The sequence below is a fragment of the Palaemon carinicauda genome, chromosome 1 (assembly GCF_036898095.1).
Source record: "Palaemon carinicauda isolate YSFRI2023 chromosome 1, ASM3689809v2, whole genome shotgun sequence".
NCBI classification, from domain to species: domain Eukaryota; kingdom Metazoa; phylum Arthropoda; class Malacostraca; order Decapoda; family Palaemonidae; genus Palaemon; species Palaemon carinicauda.
Window position 1 is genome coordinate 213,795,390 of NC_090725.1, and position 21,918 is coordinate 213,817,307.

A 21,918-nucleotide genomic window follows, 5' to 3' on the forward strand; every position below is an offset into this window, starting at 1 on the left:
TCTTACTGTTATTTGACCAGAAATCATACTTCTCCGTGTCGTGACTAATAGTTTTTCGTATGCTCCAATATATCTTACCTCCTGAACACAAGATCCATACTTCATAATCATCAGCATTTCCCCCGTTTCCCTACTTTTCCCTTCCATTGTTTCGATATTTATAGTGCTCAATTTTAGTCTACTTTGTCCATTAACTAATTCCGAGTAGATAACGAAAACCATTTTAATTTTGTTATAGAAATTAAAAGGTGAAATAGAATTTATCCAATGCTATCTTAATATGTAAAGAAACAGAATATGTAAAGGATACAAAAGACTATTCAGTGTATGTATGGGGAAAAAAAAAATGTCATAACTTGTGTAAGGACTCTACATCAGATTGTGTGGTTTTTAAAACAAGAATTCCTACCTTACCCAACCTGAATCTCTATAGCATCTGACCCATTGTAAACTCAGATAGATATGCCTGGCCTATTTTTATAATGCATCGAAATCCATTCTCATACACTATTTTTCTTTGACAGGCTCAGCACATATTCAAGCAATCACAAAGCTCCTTGGATCAATTTCCAGTGCCTTTTCGTCAATTGAACTACTGTATGATGAATCTAACTCGTCTCTCCTTGTCATGACTGCCTTGTGTAAATCTGGGATCAATTCTTCAAGGGGAATTTTTAAGAAAAGATACTCCAGTGCTGATGTACCAGGTTTTCAATCATTTTGGATAACAGCTATGAGAGAATATGCTCAATACAAGGAATATTCGGTTTCTGACAATCTAATATTTCATCAGAGTCAGGGTGAAAAATTAGTGTTAATCTTGTCTTTCCATCACGACATTCTTACGAAATTTATTACATCCCAATCAGAGAAATGGACCACGGGGCCTTTGCTTTTGGTGAACTTGAAACCACACACATGTTTAAGGTAGGTTATCATATATTCAGGAACGAATTATAATTCTATTTTAACCTTATCTTGGTATGTTACATTCAGGACTTTCATCAACATCATAGTAATGACTTCTTTTGCATGTCAATTTTATCTAATGATTGTTTTATGAGTTACTATACCTAAATGTATGCAAGTAACACCTATTAATTACGTATTTTTTCTAGGAATGTTTTGATTACATTGAATGAAATCCATAAGTCATCCCTTCTGCAAATGAAACAGTCGTATGATGGAGGACCCATTCGTTATAACGTCATATCATACAATCCATTTTCTTCAATGGACTTAGGCTTCACGTACTTGGTAAGTCTGGACTTCTAGAAATGTTTCCATGTTCTCTGAATACAGCATTGAATATATATTCTAAAAAGAAATCGATAGAATTTAACAATTTAGATGATATAGGTGATAAATGATCAGTTTTCTGGATGTGGGTCTTTTCACGTTAGAGTGTGTTATGTATAGAGCTACATTTCAGATGGAAAAGCATTCTTATACCGAAGGTCTTGGCTTGGTGACACTGCAAAATAAAAACCTTATTGCTTGCTTTTATCATTATGATTTCTCGATCTCGGTCAATATTGCTAGGCTTTATTATTATTATTATTATTATTATTATTATTATTATTATTATTATTATTATTATTATTATTATTATTATTACAAGCTAAGCTATAACCCTAGTTGGGAAAGCAAGATGCATTAAGTCCAAGGGCTCCAATTGGGAAAAATAGCCCAGTGAAGAAACGAAACCAGGAAATATAGAAACTACAAGAGAAATGATAAATAATGAAAATGAAATATTTTAAGAACAGTAACAGCATTAAATTAGATCTTCCATGTGTAAACTATAAAAACTTCAAAAGTAAAAAAGACAAGAGGAAGAGAAATAAGATAGAGCAGCGTGCCCGAGTGTACCCTCAAACAAAATAACTCTAATTCAAGACAGTGAAAGGCCATGGTACAGAGGCTATGACATTACACAAGACTAGAGAACAATGGTTTAATTTTGGAGTGTCCTTCTTCAAGAAGAGCTGCTTCCCATAGCTAAAGAGTCTCTTCTACCCTTACCAAGAGGAAAGTATCCACTGAACGATTACAGTGAAGTGATTAACCATTTGAGAGAAGAAGAATTGTTTGGTAATCTCGGTGTTGTCAAGTGTATGAAGACAAAGGAGGATGTGATATTAATGAGCCAGACTATTTGATGTAAGTGTAGGCAAAGACAAAATGAGCTGCAACCAGTGAGAGAGATCTACTGTATTACTGTCTGGCTAGTCAAAGGACCCAATAACTCTCTAGCGGCAGTATCTCGACCGGTGGCTGGTGCCCTGGCCAAAATTGATTACGTATATGAAATACATATGTAGTTTAACATATCATATGATTGGGATACCACTAATTTATCATGGAGATCAATAATCCATTAATTTTAAATCGTTGCATAGATGTTACTGTCAATATTACATGATGAACTATTGTGAGAAAGTTGTCGTGCGTATTTAGAAAATATAATTGAAATGTTAAGCATTAAAATAAAACTAATCAACAATAGCTACTTTTCAAAAGAAACCTCTGTTATTAGAATTAATTTAGATATTCGGCATACATTCAGTTTTAATCAAGATCATCTAGATCTTCGTTAATAAACATAGGCCAAAATTTCATTGCCATCCAAGTTCTAAACGCTGTTAAAGCCAACAGGAAAGGAATAACAACTTGTGTGAAAAAATGTTAATGCAGAAAAGATTAAGATTATTGCTCATGACTAAACATTGGGTAAAACGTAATGCTTCAAGTAATCACTGTTTAACATGAGTCTCTGCCATAGTAGTTAGCTAAGGTTTACAGCAGAACATACCGGTGTGCCAACTGCCATTTCATTCATTCAAGAGCTAGTACTAAAACCATTATGGTCAATGAAAAAAAAAACATCTTGTATATGCACAGGAAAAGTAGAACACCCCATCACTTCTCTTTTCCATTAAAAAATTAATAGAAGTCCTTCTACTTTGAGACATACGTGATAGAAGTCCTTCTTCTTTCAGGCATAGATAATTAGGTAGCTAAATAACATATATCACCACAAGACTAAAAGAGTTCCAATTACATATGAAGACATGGTCATAAGAACGTCAGTCGAACAAGCCCAAAGCCCCACCAAGGTATTCAACCAAAGCGGTAAGGACCTCAGTACACAGCTTGAACTCACAAGGAGAGATCAATTAGATCTACCAACATGGACTTGGGAAATCCTTTGAATCCACATGTTAATTTAGTAGTATGAAATAAACTGATGCATTAGCATATGAATAGTATACAAAAATTGGCTAAAAAGATTCTTAAAGACCAGCTACAATAAAACACCTTCTTGGAAAATCGTTAAGCCACAAATATGTACGTTTTTGGGATAACCTGGTGCCTTGGAATACTACATAATAGAATTTCAGACTTATTCTGGATACTCTATTCTTAGCATTAGTATGAAAATTTGCTAAATAGTACACCACCTTACGTGGATAGGTTAAAAAAAATCTATATATATACATACATATATATATATATATATATATATATATATATATATATATATATATATATATATATACATATATATATATGTATATATACATTGTATATATGTATATATGTATATATACACTGTATAAATATATATATATATATATATATATATATATATATATATATATATATATATATATATATATATATATATACTGTATATATATGTATATATACTGTATAAATATATATGTATATATGTATGTATGTATATATATATATATATATATATATATATATATATATATATATATGTATACTGTGTATATTATACATATATATATATATATATATATATATATATATATATATGTATATATATATGTATGTATATATTATATATATATATATATATATATGTATATATATGTATATATATATATGTATATATATATGTATGTATATATTATATATATATATATATATATATATATATATATATATATATATATATGTATATATATGTATGTATATATATATATATATATATATGTATATATATATATATATATATATATATATATATATATATATATATATATACATATATATATATCGGACGAGAAGCTGTGTTTTCAGCGTGGTATGGCCGTTAGTGGAGTAGTGGAGTCCAATCAAGGGAATGTGTTTTCACCTACTGTATGTTGTTTAGCCTCCTCGTGGATTTGAAATGGTGGAGAAGTATTGGACTGGATTTGCAATGCTTGCTGACCAGAATACATGAAATATCACAGGAGGTTGCGCTCAAGATGAATAGAAGAAAGACAGAGATGATGAGAACGAAATATACAATGGGAGATGAAATATCATTAGAAGGAGAAAGGATTAATGAGGTGGAATCATTTACATATTTAGGAACTATGATCTCTAATACAGGATCTTTAGTATTGGAGTTTAATGAAAGATTGAAAAAAGCAAACCAGACAATGGCTAGGTTAAGTGAAATTTGGAAATCAAATTACCTGAAATTGCATAAAAAATCAGGCTATATATCAGTATAGAGAGATCTGTGTTACTGTATGGACATGATTCATGGTATGATAATGAAACAATCTCTAACAGATTTAGTAGAATTGAGAACAATACCATCAAAAGAATATGGGGAGTTAATTGGCTGGAGAGGATTAGAAATAAAACTATGAAAGAGATTACTCGAGTGCCATATGTGGATGCTATCATGGTGAAGGGTAGATGGAGATGGTTTGGGCATGCTCTTAGCACTCCCTAAAAGAGATTAGCTCGCCAAACATTTAACTGGGCTCCATAAGGCACTAGAAGAGTAGGAAGACGCAGGCCTACATGGCTGAGGAATATGAAGCGTGAAGTCGGAGACGATGTATGGTGAAGTATTGATTTAAAAGCTCAAGATAGAGATGGCTGCCGGAATCTAACTGATGCCCTTTGCGTCAATAGGCGTAGATGATATAGAACAGTTTGTTATATATATACATATATATATATATATATATATATATATATATATATATATATATATATATATATATATATATATACATATAATACATATATAATCTGCTTTGGAGATGAGATGACATTGCTCAAGAATCAACGTCAATCCCGTTGCTAGAATGGAATCATGAACTTCATTAAATAGGGAATGGGCTTGTGATCGATCATGAAATTCTGTGAATTTCAAATTTAGTCTGGGGATTTTTTTCATTTCAAAATTTTTTAGTTTTATTTTATCGTTAATTGTTAAATTAATTTTAGAGAATCCAAATATTTTTGCTTCTTAAAATTTGTACCACCATAGTCATTATATTAAAATGAAATTCTAACATTCAACTAATGTAGCCCTGATGAATAGTCATGTAAATAAAAGTGATTCGAAACGTGTGTTGAACATAGAATACGTCCCACTCTAATTTTCAATCATCTTCAATTTCTTAAAAAATCCCCACGGTCAAAATGAGAAAAAAATGTGATGACAACTCTGATTGATTTTACTGAACTGGTTAAGAAGAGAAGGGAAACTTAATTTCTTGTTTGATTGTGGTTCCTCAAACTAACCAATCAGAATTTCAGTTTATTAAAATTGAACAAATTCTATATCATATAATGGTAATTCTAAAAAAGTACAAATTTTCTCGTTAACAAATAAATCGCCGATTATTGTATATTCTATATAAATTCTATTTTCCTTATTTTTCTTAATTGAAATAACAATTCTTCTAATAGAAAATTATTCAAGCCTAATAATTAAATAACAATAATCCAATTTCAAAAGCTTGACTTTTTTATAGAGAGCCTTATTGCCTTATTCTGTGTTTGGGTTCCCCCAGGTCCCTCAGTGTGAGGCACCACGTATATCCACCAGAGAGTTGCTAATGCATCTTCCGGTGTATTTTGCATCTTCCAGTCTTGGATGGTCTGGGATGCATCTTAGGTATTTATCGAGCTTATTCTTAAACACAACTACGCTCACTCCTGATATATTTCTTAGATGAGCTGGCAGTGCATTAAATAGTCGCTGCATTATCGATGCTGGTGCGTAGTGGATTAGTGTCCTGTGCGCCTTCCTTAGTTTTCCTAGTATAGTTTTTGGCACTAAAAATCTACGTCGGCTTGCTCTTTGTAATATTTTTAGCTCCATGATGTTTTCAGTAATTCCTTCTATTTGCTTCCATGCTTGTATTATCATGCAGCGTTCTCTTCTTTCTAGACTGTATAGTTTTAAAAATTTCAGTCTTTCCCAGTAGTCAAGGTCCTTAACTTCTTCTATTCTAGCAGTATAGGACCTTTGTACACTCTCTATTTCTGCAATATCCTTTTGGTAGTGTGGGTACCATATTACATTGCAGTACTCGAGTGTACTACGTACATAAGTTTTGTAAAACATAATCATGTGTTCAGCTTTTCTTGTTTTAAAGTGTCTGAATAACATTCCCAATTTTGCTTTACATTTAGCCAATGGTGTTGCTATTTGGTCGTTGCATAACATATTCCTATTTAACATTACACCAAGGTCTTTAATTGCTTCCTTGTTTGTGATTGTCTCGTTATTAGGTCTCTTGTATGCATATAACATTCCTTCTCTGTTTCCATAATTTATTGATTCGAATTTATCGGAATTAAATTTATCTCTGCCCATTCATATAGTTTGTTTAGATCGCTTTGTAGTGAGTTCCTATCTTCATCACAAGTAATTTCTCTACTCATTCTTGTGTCATCGGTGAAACTGCTCACTACAGAGTTTTAACATGACAGTCTATGTCTGAGATCATAATAACAAACAGCAGTGCAGCTAATGCTGTACCTTGTGGCACGACAGATACTACCTGATCTTCATCTGATTTCTCGTCATTTGCAACCCCTATCTGTTTTCTGTTTTGCAGGAACTCTTTTACCCATTTTCCTATCTTTCCCACAATATTATGCTTTCTCATTTTTTTTCTCGAATATATTATGGTCTACCTTATCAAAGGCTTTTGCAAAATCTAGATAGATCACATTTGTGTCTTTTTCATTTATCATATTTTTGTATGGTTTCATAGTGTGCTATCACTTGGGTTTGTGTACTTTTTCCGGGCACAAAACTGTGTTGACCTATATTAAACAAATTATTTTTAACCAAATAATTCATTATTTTCTTTTTTATTACCCTCTCATACACTTTCATAATATGTGATGTTAGACTAACAGGTCTAAAATTGCTTGCCTCTAATCTTGATCCACTTTTGAAAATAAGGGTTATATAAGCTAATTTATGTTTAACATACATCTCGCTCATATCTACACTTTGTCTTAGTAGTATTGCAAGCGGCTTCGCGATAGTGTGTGCAGGTTTTTTTTTTAACAAAATCGCTGGAACTCCATCTGGTCCAGCTGCCGATCCATTTTTAATTTCGCTTATAGCCTTGACAATATCTGCTTCATTAATATCGATATCCGTTAGATATTCAACATTTTCTTCTCTCATTTCTGTTTCATTATTCTCATTCGCAATTCTTGGTGTGAACCCACTCTTATATTTTTCTGCTAATATGTTGCATATTTCCTTTTTTTTATTTGTTAACCGTCCTTCAATTCTTAGAGGGCCTATTTCTAATCTGCCTTTATTCATCTTTTTTGCATAGGAGTAAAGTACTTTATTTTTTTTTTATTTATTTTTTTTTTGATATTTTGAAGTGTCCTTACTTCTAAGTCCCTTCTTTCATTTTCTTTCGCTTGTATAATCTTTTGTTCTGCATTTTCTATCTTACTTTTTGTTTCCCTCATTTTCCACACATTTTTTTCTTTTACAAGATTTTTCTTCCACTTTCTAATTTTCTGAAATAAGATCCCTCTATCTCTTGGTATGCATGTCTGTTGTTTATTGTTTTTTTTTTTTTTCGGTACGTATTTTACAACAATTTCCTCCAGTATTTTGTACAGTATGTCCGTATTCACCTGTATATTATCATTTACGAATACATTTTTTCCATTCTTTGTTCAGTTCGTCATTTATTTCTGACCATTTTATATTCTTACTATAAAAATTATATTTTCCATATCCTTCCCAATGTTTTGTGCTTATCTCTGCGATCACTTGCTTTAGAATGGACTATTAATTCTATGTCATTGTGGTCTGAAATTCCTGTGTTATACACTATTATTTCTTTAACATAATTCACCTCATTCACAAATACTAGAACTAGGACATTTTCCTTTCTTGTTGGAATGTGGTTTATTTGTTACATATTATGTTCTTATAGCATATCTTGAAGCTTTTCAAATTGCCTCTTATCTTCTGCGCTACTATTACACTCTTTTTAGATGTATATATACAATCACTTTCTTCTATCCGTTCTTTCCAATCCACGAAAGGAAAGTTAAAATCTTCGTATAGGAGTATATTCCAGTCTTTATGGTTTCTACATATATCATCTATTTTTTCTATTATTATGTCAAACTCCTTAGTATTTGGGGGTCTGTAAACTACAATATTCACTAGTTTTTCAAATTAAAATTCTACTGCAATCAATTCACATTCTTTGTTGCTGTATTTTTCACAGACTTTTCCTTGATTTATATCTCTTCCATATATTGCGGTTCCCCCTTGACTCCTATTTGTTCTGTCTGATCTATATGTTTGGAAACCCTTTATCTGGTTATCACTGCCAGTCTCTTGGGAATACCATGTTTCACTTATATTTAATATATCTATTTTTTTTTAATTTGGGTTAGTTCTTCTAAGAACTCTATTTTCCTTTTAGAGTTACTAGTGACTAAATCCTGTGCATTCATCACTATTATGGTTTGTGTTTTATCTCCATTATTTAATATTGGTAATATGGATTTTCACATGCTTCCTTCCTGTTCTGATATGATGATCTTTTCTTCATTTCCAGGAATTCTACCATTAAAAATCTAACTTTTCTATTATATTTGCTCTTTCGCCTTCATATTATTTTTGTGTGTATACCTGCAATTATCCCCATATCTGAACCAACCCCTGGCATTATAGGTGCATTCTTTGTAGTTGGGCTCTAAATGTGCATATTTGGGTTGAAAGGCATCATATCTTGGGGTCCTTTGTGCATAGCACAGTATATACTCGGCTTTTTTTTTTTTTTTTTTTTTTTTTTTTTTTTTTTTTTTTTTTTTTTTTTTTTTTTTGCTTTCATTTTTCTCTTCTGTTTGCTGAGTTTTCTTACTTTCATTCATGGTTGCAGTATTCATATATCGACATTTTTTGTTGAATTTGCATCCTTTTCCTTCTTTTAGGTTTTTGCCTATCTTTGGATGGGGATCTCTGCATTCGTCTCTATATCCCTCTAAATACGCACATTTACCATATATTTCATAATTATGGCATAATCTTTGGATGCTTGTAGTAGCATCTTTCGCCAAATCTACAATTCCCTTTTTTCAGCAAATTGCAGACTATATCTTTCTTTTCTTTTTTTTCTTGTTTTTGCTCTTCCCTAAAAGTATGAAGATCTGGGTAGAGTCTCTTGGGTCTATTATTTGTTTCCATCTGATAATTTATTTCTTCGTAAGTATGTTGTTGGATGGCATCATAAGTTATATCAATGATTTCCTCTGCATCCTTACACATACTGTATCCTGTTAATTTTTCTCTTCCTCTTCTTCTTCTTCTTCTTCTTCTTCTTCTTCTGCTTCTGCTTCTTCTTCCTCTTCTTTATCTTCAACTATTTGCAGATTTAGTCTCGACTTAATTATATTTTCTATCCAGACTAAGCATGTTGAGCAGAATACCCTTGTGTCTCTCATTTTTTATTTTTTGCTGTATTTCAGCGCATGTAGGGTGTGTTGGAACATGACAGGCATCACATTTTCTAATCAGTTGTTGAGGATTAATAATGGAATACCATATCTTACATGTATTGCACCATTTTGGCATTCTTTTTCCATATTGGACTTCTTATTGTTCTTTGAAGGAATGTGTTGATTGATGTAAACTTTCTTTTTAAGTCTCTTTATCACTTGGATCTTCTTTGGAATTTCTTCTATTATTTTGCTGATGTTTTCTGCAGATTTGATCCAGTTGGTTGGATCATATTGTTTCAATATGTCTGCGAATATTTTTCCGTCACACTGGTTGGAGTTACTAACGACCTCTGTTATGAGACGGTCGAGTTCTTGTTTCGCCAACTCATGGAATTTACTTTTGCTGATTGCAGCAATGTCCCTCTAAGCTTTGCCTGTATCATAGAGCGCCATCTTGATAAGATTTTTAGTAATTCACAAGATAACTATCCTATGCCGACGTTTTATCCTACTTTTCTGACCTCAAACTAATCACCGACTATTCACGAAAACTTGTAGCTATATTGCACTCGATAGCCTTTTGTTATCCGCGTTAAATCAGGATATTTATCGGGTCACACAAGTGTACTCACTCACCGGGGGAGAGAGAGAGAGAGAGAGAGAGAGAGAGAGAGAGAGAGAGAGAGAATATGTTTTTTTAACTGTAATGTGAATCTATATTAGATTTTTCATCAGCATTACATATTGAATATCAAATATTACCAAAGCATAATGGACAGTATATATTAACCTTTTTAATCAATATTATTACCAGAATTTCTATGCAAAGGGTTTATCATCTAATAGTTTACATGTGTTATCTATGAAGTTGTCAAGTATATTTGTTTTTCATCACTGTATTGTGTGCGGGGGAAACGGAGTGAAAGCCGGGTGCAAAGATGTGAAAACGTCGGGTTGCATGCTATAGTCCTAATACCGAATAATCGAAAATTTATTCAAACATTATATGGATTGCTGAACCACGAATAACCAAAGCTGCAAATACCAAGAGCCGACTATATACTGTATATACAGTATATTTATGTATAAGTACATATGTAAATGTCAATCACAATTAGGATTTAATATCGAATTCAACCTTTGAAACATATATCCACTAAAACTGTTTTATGATAGATGCTTCTGGCTGGGCAAGGATTGAAATGCATGCCTCTTAAGTCGAAACAATCCCAAAAGTAAACTTTATCAAGTCCACTATACATATTCCTGTCAAATTCAAGACTTACAATCAACCCATTTCTAGTTTGGTCACAAATTAACGAGTTTGTAACACGTGACTACTTATGATCCTAATTTTTCACTAGCACACATGACAGATAAGTGTAAATATCAACTGCAAATGTAATATATCATCAAATTCAGATTCTTGAATTCGAAAGTTTGGAGAAATTTGTGTTATTCCATTTGATTTTAAAGTGCACTATAAACCGACATAGGAACATAGTATTGTTTAGGGAATATAGTTTTTCAAAAGACTATACTGTACTAATTGGGATGGCATTTGTGCATTATTATATGTTTATCATATTGTTGTGTAATGTAATTACTTCATAAGTTTTCCGAACTTCAAGTAATTCTAAACAGTGCTTTCTCATTTATATTTTACTCTATAGCTCTACAGTTGTTGGTTGTTCTGTACATAAACTGATTCCAAATCCATTAGGTCATAATGTAATGTTCATTACTGTTACAAAGCAACAGATTTTTCAGGGTGGAAAGTAAGGTTTCATAGTACTATCTGTTGTAACATCGGTTATTTTTATTTATAAAAGATTTTTAAAACTCATATCTACAAAAAAAAACTCGATCCTTCTCACGAGTAGAAACCCTCATTCAGTAAAAGTTATTGACAGAAGTAAACCTTTAGTTTCTGTTTTTTGATTAATCAAAGTTTTCTTTTGAGTGAGGAAAATTTATATGTGGGAAATAATTCCGGGAAAAATATCCCCATAACAGATATCCAGATCCCAACCTAGAGGATTGGAGTGGCAAAATTCCCTCACCAACAGATCAGAAAACTGCAGTGTTACGGTTCGTCATCCATCACATGTTAATGGGATTGTTGTATATTGTCCTTTTCAGTACCAATATCACATCAGAGTTTATGGGCTACACCTAGCACGGGATAGTACACACCAAGTGAGGGCTGAACAAAGTTAAAAGTACAGATAATAATGCAAGAGTGAGAGGGGTAACAGTACTATATGGGTTAGTGTCTCACTTTAAGATGGGATAGGGAGAGATTGTTCACTTCAGCAGCACAAATAAAGATTCAAAAGAGACTAATAATTGCGTGTTTACAACAAAACCATTTGAAATTTGAAGTTCCTTTAACTCAAAAATCTTCAGGATGAAGTAGTATAAGACATATGACTTTATGAAACAACCAAGAGAGTTCATATGATTATTTTTAAATTGTATTCTCAACGATTTAATTTGAATCCTTAACATTATCTTAAAAATAGATGAAATTTAGGAAAAGGAGTTTAGTTAAAATAAATGATAAATTTAATCTATTCTATTAATTGTGTCATAATTTAAGCAATATTTGTAAGGTATGTGTAATGCTAAATGATGAAAAAAAATGAAACCAGTCTATACTGTAGACTAGTGCAATTGGATATAATTATTTTCGCCTATAAAATCGGAAGGAGGTTATGATTTCGCCCCTGTTTGTGTGTTTGTTTGTGTATGTGTGTGTGTGTTTGTTTGTGAACAGCTTCCTGGGCACAATTTTAATCGTAGAGTAATGAAACTTGCATGGATTAAGTATTATGTATAAATCTGGAAATTAATAAATTTTTGAAGGTCAAGGTCACGGTCGTGCAAAATGTCCAATTCGCGTAATCTGCCATGACTTTGGATATCATTGAGTGTATGATAATCCACACAATTGATACATGTTAAGGTCAAAGGTCAAGGTAGAGCAAAAGGTCGAAAAATAAGCTGCCGCGGTGGAGGTCTGCGCTCTACTGAGTGCCCCTCTAGTTTGAGTGTTTATTTTATAAAATTTAAATGACAGGAATAATCATTAGAATGCATGTGAAACACGTGGTTATACCATAAGCAACAGATTTGTCCAAGAACAGTAAAATTAAATTTGATGGGCATACAACAGGGTACAAATAAAACCCTTAATTATTAAACAATAAAAAAGTTAGCCAAAAACAGTAAAAATTCTTTGTGACGGGAATATCCTCCCAGCAACGAATAAAACTTCTAAGGTTTCAGAAATTTCGTCAAGTATGGACAATGTTGATAAATAAGTAAACCATGTATAGACCTAAACGGGAAAAAAAATATCTAGATATTCATTTAGCTAATGGGGATATGTGGCCAAAAAGACACTTTGGTTAACTCACGTGAACAGATATATTACAGGGCCTCCATCCCGGTTACTTGCAATTTTATTCTTTGGCAAGGACATTAGCTGTGAAGCCCTTTCATTGCCTTTACACTGGTTTAAGAGGATCTTTCGTCTGGAGAGTGCACGAGACAGGGCATATTAGTGAATTTTACTTAAGGCACTCGTTCTTCTTCATAACATTGAGATGCTAAAGTAGAAAGGGGATCTTGTGTACAGTCATTAACTTTATGGAATGAGTGAAAGAGGATCGCTCCTCTTGTGACCGTAGCTAGATCTGAGAAGCCATTTGAAACGGGATAACCAATAACCTGGTGGCGTAAATCCGACAGGTGAAGACAGACAGGCGTCGGAGAAACTTGAGCTGTCCAAAAATAGGTTTTAATCTTTTTGTACAAACAGATGTCTTGAAGAGTGCCAATAAAGATCACAAAGAGTAAACTTGAGATTCCTGTGAAAACTATCTGCAAATATATATATATATATATATATATATATATATATATATATATATATATATATATATATATAATATAATATAATATATATAGATAGAGAGATATATAGATATCATTTGCCTTTGTCAGTCCACTGCAGGACAAAGGCCTCAGACATGTCCTCCCACTCCCGTCTGTTTATGGTATTTCAATGCCGTCATTTGTAATCTCTTCTATATAATTATGTGAAAATTAAAGATGGAAGAAGTTCTAGGCTGAATAGCAGACATTAAAATTCCTATCTGACACTGGTTCGGAATTAATCTGAGAGATGTAAATAAGATATCTATATGTTCTAATGTAAAATTTACACTCAGGATTAGGGATTAGTTTATCTTAGAATATGATACTTAAGTAAACGGGGGAACCATAAAATATTTCATACGGACTTCAAAGGCAGGACCATACACTTCGTGAAATCATGAGCATCAAATGGTGTTAATGTGCGATGAAGTGTTAATTGGAAAACTGAAGAAGAAGGTTACCTAAAACAACCATGGAAAAGATAAATGAATATAGAAAAGATAAGTGCAGATAAAACTTGAAGATAAATCTAAACATTAATATTGTAGAAGAAAAAATACAGGACAGTAAATTACCCGAAAATCTACATTTGTAATATAATGTTTTTAATGAAGATTCTCTCTCTCTCTCTCTCTCTCTCTCTCTCTCTCTCTCTCTCTCTCTCTCTCTCTCTCTCTCTCTCTCTCTCTCTCTCTCTCTATATATATATATATATATATATATATATATATATATATATATATATATATATATATATAGATAGATAGATAGATAGATAGGTATAGATACACTTTACACTTAGCACAAACCTGGGTGATTATTTTACATTTAACGGGAACTATTCTTCAATCAACCTCTTACTTTGGTTCTTACGAAGCTGGTCTCCATGAGAGTAGAATGTTTTATTCGCGTATTTTATTTGTGTATTTAAGAGATGCATAGCCAGCTCATAAGGTGAGTGCCACTTACGTAGGATTAAGTAATGTATGTAAATTACATAAAACATTCGTCACTCCTTTAGTTCTATTTTCATTCAGTTCCGTATATGTAAATTTACGTTATTTTAAAGAATTAAATTTTTATTTCACGTAGTTTTGTTACGAAGTATCATGTAATCTTGTTAAAATGTATGCTGTATGACACACACACTAGAGATTGCATCATGTTTCCACGTGGTTGGAAGAGGCATGAAGGTTCTAGACTAAAGTTTATTTATTTATTTATTTTTTTTTTTTTTTAATGTTCCGAGAGGAGGTGGGTGGAGTTAGCTGAGAATTGCCTTGCCAGTCAAGGATAGTACCCCTTCTTCAAATTGCTAAGTTGGCAGCCGTTAGAGCCCTGCCGCCATGCCACGAGAATGATTTACTAGAAGTTACTATAACGAATTAAGTTAATATATAAGGACCTATCAATGCATAGGAGACAGAGAGATCCAGCCTAACACTCAGAAGAACCATCGTCCGACAGTCCTCTCCAGCATCTATTCAGCCACTACGTATCTCCTCTCCAACGTGCAATATTTTCCTCTACAATCTGCATAGTGTTTTCTCTCAAATGTGAATAGTGTTTGTTCAAACACTGAAATTTCTGTGGATTAAGTTAATAGAAGTGCCGTGTATATGTGAGTACCAGTATATTATAAAAATGTAATTGGTTCTTGAAACTGGTCTGTGAGATTAGGTTGAATAGTAAAGTGTAATTATTTTGCTTAACCGTTTGGTAATCTTGTGTGAGCCAAAGGACATAAGAGTAACAGTTAAGTACATGTAAGTGTAAATTTGATTTATTTTCTATAGTTTTAGTGTAAACTTTTTCATTGATTGTCAAAATTAAATATTATTACAAATTAATTTATTGTGAAACAAATGATTGTATAATTTTTTTTTCTGAAGTGTCTTTCTTTTTGTCCAAGTCTAAGGTTTAGTTCAGATTTGATATTTCCAGTGATTTAATTTTGGTGTTAATTTTGAATTGTTAACTTTCTATAGAATATATTTATTTTTGTAAAGTGTGTATTATTTTGAACACTAATAATTTCTTCAGAGCTTTGCTCATATCCCCTGACTAAGAACCAAAGTAAGAGGTTGATATAAGAAGAGTTCCCGTTAAATGTAAAGTAATCACCCAGTTTTGTGTTAAGTGTAAAGTAAAGAGACCTTTAGATATTCAGTGTATATATATATATATATATATATATATATATATATATATATATATATATATATACATATATATATACATATATATATGTGTATATATATATATATATATATAGTAGGCCCTCGCCATACGACATTAATCCGTTCCGGAGTTGGTATCGTATGGTGAAAATGTCGTATGGCGGGCAATAGAATAGTAAATGCGTGAAAAACCCCTGGTAAAAACATTGAAAATTAGAATGTAACAAAATACAATACAGTAGTATAGTAAGCACTGTACTACAGTACGCTTATATATAATACACATGTACAGTACTGTACAGTATATAATTAAATAACATTATAAATAAAAATTATATACTGTACAGTACTGTAAAGGAAAAATTAAATCTTATTTACCTTTGGAGTGACGTGACTTGAGCTGGTGGGTGGAGGCAGAGGGGGGAGTAGACGGTAGATATAAAAACGTATCAATGCTAATTATGTTATGTACACTTAATGATAAATTTATTCTTACTAATAAACACTTAAAATTAAAAATGCTTTTTTTTATTATTTTTGTCTTTTGAAATTTTTTTTATGATTTTTATTTTTAGAACTTAAAAAATTACTCTTTTTTTAGCTTTTTTGATAGAATCACTATTATCGTCTTTGCTTTCTGACATTTCTCTTTTGGAGAAATATCTATCCAAAGAAGCCTGTTTCTGACGATTCCTCAACATATTCCTAAAATGACTCATACACTTATCATAAACACTCTGCATAAGACGACTTGTGTGAAGTTTTTCTGGGTGTTTCTTTTCAATGAAACTCGTAAGGTTTTCATACCAACCGATAGCTTCCCTTATTTCTGACGATGTCGTTTCTTTAGTCTCCCCCCCCCCCCCCCCCCGTCCTCGCCTCCACTAGAGCTGTGCTCTTCTTGAATGATCATCAACTGCATTGCCTCTAACTCATTTCAGTCTTCTCTCGTAAGCTCCTCCCTGTGCTCCTCGATAAGGTTATGGATGTCAGCCTCATCGACAACAAGTCCCATGGACCTCCCGATTGAAATTATTTCCTCAACATCACCCTCAGGGGCAGGATCAAACGGCCTCGTCTTCGGTTGAGGAATCGAAACCTTCGAAGTCTCGTTCTGCTACAACAGCTGGCAACAGTTTCTTCCATGAGGAGTTCAAGGTGCGCCGTGAAACCTCATTCCAAGCTGTGTCGATCATCTTCAGGCATTGAGCGATGTCAAAATGCCCCCTCCAAAATTCACGGACGGTGAGCTGAGTGCTTTCAGTCACTTCGAAGCATCTTCTGAACAGATGCTTCGTGTAAAGCTTCTTGAAGTTGGCAATCACTTGCTGGTCCATAGGCTGGAGGAGAGAGGTGGTGTTTGGTGGCAGATAGAGAACCTTAATGAAGGAGAAGTCAGGATGAATGATGTCCTCGAGGCCAGGAGGGTGAGCAGGGTTGCATTGTCTAGCACCAGGAGACATTTCAGAAGAAGATCGTTCTCCTCTAAATAGTTCTTGACAGCAGGACCGAAGCAGACGTTTATCCACTCAATAAATATGGTCCTCGTGACCCAGGCCTTAGCATTAGACTTCCAAAATACCGAGAGCCTCTCTTTCGTGATATTTTGTGCCTTGAAGGCACGAGGATTTTCTGAGTGGTATACCAGTAGGGGCTTAATTTTCAAGTCCCCAGTGGCATTTGCACAAAATGCGAGCGTTAGTCTGTCCTTCATTGGTTTATGGCCAGGAAGTTTCCTTTCTTCAGCTGTGATATATGTATGGCGGGGCATTTTCTTCCAGAAAAAGGCCAGTTTCATCGCAGTTAAGAACTTGCTGAGGAATGTAGCCTTCTCTGGAAATTAGGTTCTCAAACTTCTTGAGGAATTCTTCTACTGCTTTCTCGTCAGAACTGGCCGCCTCTCCATGCCTGACGACTGAGTGAATACCAGTCCTCTTCCTAAACCGATCAAACCACCCATGAGAAGCCTTAAACTCTTGGGGGGCTTGCTGCGACGTTCCTTTGCCTCCGCCGTCTCTCTGGGCTTCCACAAGATCGGCAAAGATGGCGCTCACCTTGTGCGAAATTACTGATTGCGTGAGTGTATCACCAGCGATTTCCTTCTCTTTAATCCACAGAAGAAGGAGTCTCTCCATCTTATCGTTGATTGAGGTCCTTCCACTGGCAAGGACAGTCATGCCTTTAATAGACTTACTTGTTTTAATGGCTTCCTTATTCTTAATAATTGTACCAATCGTAGATTGGTTACGGCCGTACGTATTAGCGAGGGTAACGATGCGCATGCATTCTTCATACAGTATTTCTTTATGATCTCCAGCTTCGTTTCCATAGTTATCATCTTTTTACTTCTGCCTTTAACATCACTAGCAATCTTGGGACCCATGGCTAACGAATTAAAGTTATAATTAAGCACTAAAATGCACAAAAAATAACAATATCGCAAGCACTCACACGAGATCAAGTCTTTACGAAACACACACGAGATTCTGAACTGAGCACACGTATGACAAAGAGAGAGAGAGGCAGCATCTCTCTCAAGCATTGTGGGAGGATTTTCGACCAATAGCGTATCAGCATCTTAATGACGCCGACCAATAGCAGACCAGCTTCTTAGTGACGTATGCAGTGACGTATGAGCGTGGTGGTAAGCTACTGACTCGCACAGTTGTACGCATAGAAACTGCCAAATTTGAGTTTCGGAATTCGATGCCGTAAGGTGGGGAAAATTTCGTAATGAGGGGACGAAAAAAAATTGTATTCCACACCGTAACGTGAAAAAAACGTAAGCTGGGGACGCCGTATGCCGGTGTTCTACTGTGTATATATATATATATATATATATATATATATATATATATATATATATATATATATATATATGTATATATGTATATATATACATATGTATATATATGTATATATATATATATATATATATATATATATATATATATATATATATATATATATATATATATATATATATATATATTATCGTCTGAGAGTTGTGTATTATTCTCAGAGCTCTGAGGTTTTTTCTTGTGCATAAAATAATGTAATATGATGTAGGTGAGTTTTGGAGCTCAGGAATTCGCGTAATTTGCTTGTCGTATTAATATATATTTTTTGGTGCCTAGACCCTGGGATTGAGCGAGTCTGTTTTAAATATTAGTGATAACAGGGCCATGCTTTGATTAAAGGTTTGATCAGTTTAGTGTTGAAAGGATTCTGTGTATTGATAGGATATATTTTTTTGCAGAGGTATATTGTTTTTGTAAAGTACAAAATGGCACAGTTGGATGTACAGGAGTTTTTGGAAAACACAATTGTTCAGGAATTGTCAGAAACTAAAGTAACTAAAGCTCAGTGGCTTGCTATTTCAATGGCATGTGGTGGTCATGCAACTGGTGGAATGATTAAAGCCCAAATCAAGTGTCTAGCCATAGAAGCGTTGATGAACTCAGAAAAGTTGCCAGAAGAAGATATTGCAGCAGCTCACAGCCTTTTGGACAAGGCTAAAGCAGAATTCGTAGAGAAGCAAGTATCAGATGACCCATGAACTGAAGGAATGAAAGCAGAAACGAATGTAGAGGCTGAGATTATATGAATTGCAGTGGAAGAGAATTTGATTAAGTTGAAGATGATGGCAGAACAGGAAGAGAGGAGAGAGAAGAGGCAAGAGAAATTGCAAGACATGAGAGAGAAGAGGGAAGACATACAAGGTAAATGGAAGCAAGAGAAATTGCAAAAGGGAAGAAAGAGAGAGAGAAAAGAAGCAAGATATGCGAGGGAAATGGAGGTAAAAAGAGAGAAGAAGCAAGCGAAGTTGCAAGATATGCAAGGGAATTGGAACTGTTGAATGCTCGAGCCAGGTTGTTACCAACTCAGACAGGTGTGACCCCTGCTGTGCACGATCCAGTGTTTGATGTGCCGAAGGCACAGAGCTTAATTCCGAAATTCACAGAGGAAGCTCCCAACGAGTTCTTTGATCATTTGAAAGGGTCGCATCGATAATGGAATGGCCAGAAGATAAATGGTCTGTGTTATTGTGAAAAACTTGTAGAAGGTGAACATTATCTGTTATAAGTGTGGCAAAAGAGGCCATATGAGTAAGGAATATTGGTCAAACCAACCGAAAGCAGTCGCCCAAGTGGTTAAGGGTAATTCAACTCCACAGAATACGAAGAAGAAGAATCAAACAGGAAAGGTCGATGAGGAAATGAAGCCAGGTAACGTTTACACGACAAACAGGACAACCCCAACAGCCGGGATGCCTATAAACATTATATTTATGAAGGAATATTAGAATATTAGCTGCTCTGGATGGGAGCGAGCAGAACCCAGTCAAGATATTGCGCGACACAGGTTGTAACCATAGCATGGTGACAAAAGGCATATACACGATGGTGGAACAGTCTGTCATTTTGAACGGAATAGGAGGTGAGTAAGTTACTCCTATTTATTGTTTGAAACTGGGATGCGTGTTGGTGACAGGTCATTTTGATTTTGCAGTATAGGATTCTTTGGCTGTCGAAGGAGTGGAAGTCCTAATGGGTAATGAGGTTGGTAGAGCACTGTTTGTGCCTTGTCCCATTGTAACGGAGAAACCACTGAAGTATAGTTCTACGACAGAGCTTGAGAAAGACTACCAGTATCTGTTTCCTAGTTGTGTGACGACTAGGAGTATGACGAAGAAAGTGGCTGTAGAAGATAGAGAAACAGATGGAACAATGAACTTGGAGGATTTTTTTTTACAGAAGAAGAGGTTTCCCATGATAGTAAGCAAGAGGAGAGCTCCCATGGAGCCCGAGAGAAGAGGAACGATGAACGAATGAGCAACAAGATAGGGAAGTAATGTACTAGGAAGGAATAGAAAACTCAGTGTTAGAAGTAGGACAAGTGAGTCGGAAAAGGCTAATAGGATTGCAACGGAAGGATGCGATGTTAGCAGAATTAATGTACTGTGTGGTGGAAGAGACAGGGTGCAGCAGTTTCCTACCTGTTATTACCTCAAGGATGGATGGCATATGAGGAAGCATAGACCCGCTGATATCCTTGGGAATGCTAAATGGGGTATATACCGTCAGATATTTGTTCCCGCACCGCTGAGAAGACAGGTGATCGCTGTAGCACATGAGACGGAACACATGGTAATAAGAAAAACGACGGAGAAAATAATGAAACACTTTTTCTGGCATGGCATTCATAAGGATGTGAGCCAGTTTTGCCGTGCATGTCACGTTTTTCAGACGGCTGGAAAGCCTAACGAGTACATCAAGAAAGCTCCCTTACACCAGATTGAAGTACGAGGGGAACCCTTAGCAAGGAAATGATTGACATTGTGGGACCGTTACCGAGAATGAAGAAAGGCCACGAGTATATGTTAACTTTGATGTGTCTTGTGACAAAGTACCCAGAAGCCATAACCGTCATAAATATGAGTGCCAAAGTAATTGCTGATAAGTTATTAGACTTTTGCCAAGTTTGGTATTCTGGAAATCGTTCCGAGCAACCGAGGAACATATTACATGTCAAAATTGATTCAGGACGTGAGGAAACTGTTGGATGTGAAACAACTGTTTATTGCTTACCACCCGGAGACCCAAGGTACATCAGAGAGATTTCACCAAACCCTTAAGAGTATTTTAACAAAGTACTGCAACAAAACAGGAAATGAACGGGACATCGGATTCCTTTAATGTTATTTGAGTTATGTAATGCTAATCAAGAAAGCATGGGATGTGGCCCGAATGAAGTGGTGTTCGGATGAGAAGTAAGAGGACCGATTAAAACGTTGGCAGAAAAATGAAAACATCGAGAGGAAACGAATGGAGAATATGTCAAGAACTTGAGGAAAAGGATTGGCGAGATAAGAAAATTTTCCTTAAAAAACCTGAAAATGAGCCTAGAAAATATGAAGAAAAGGTTTGGTATGAAAAGTAAGAACACACAGTTTGCGGAAGGACAACAGGTGTTGGTTTACTTACTGATAAGGAAATTCCCTCTCACCAACAAGTCCCAA

The 21,918-nt window shown here is 34.3% G+C and overlaps 1 protein-coding gene across 2 annotated transcripts in view; it reads left to right on the forward strand.

The window, feature by feature from the left end:
• Window positions 1–21,918, forward strand: part of LOC137653977 (uncharacterized) — a 161,931-nt gene that overhangs the window by 30,442 nt on the left and 109,571 nt on the right. For both annotated transcript variants that reach the window (XM_068387612.1, XM_068387618.1), the window contains exons 3-4: window positions 525–927; window positions 1,119–1,257. In XM_068387612.1, the coding sequence (XP_068243713.1) occupies window positions 525–927; window positions 1,119–1,257 (542 nt within the window). The remainder of the gene's footprint in view (window positions 1–524; window positions 928–1,118; window positions 1,258–21,918) is intronic.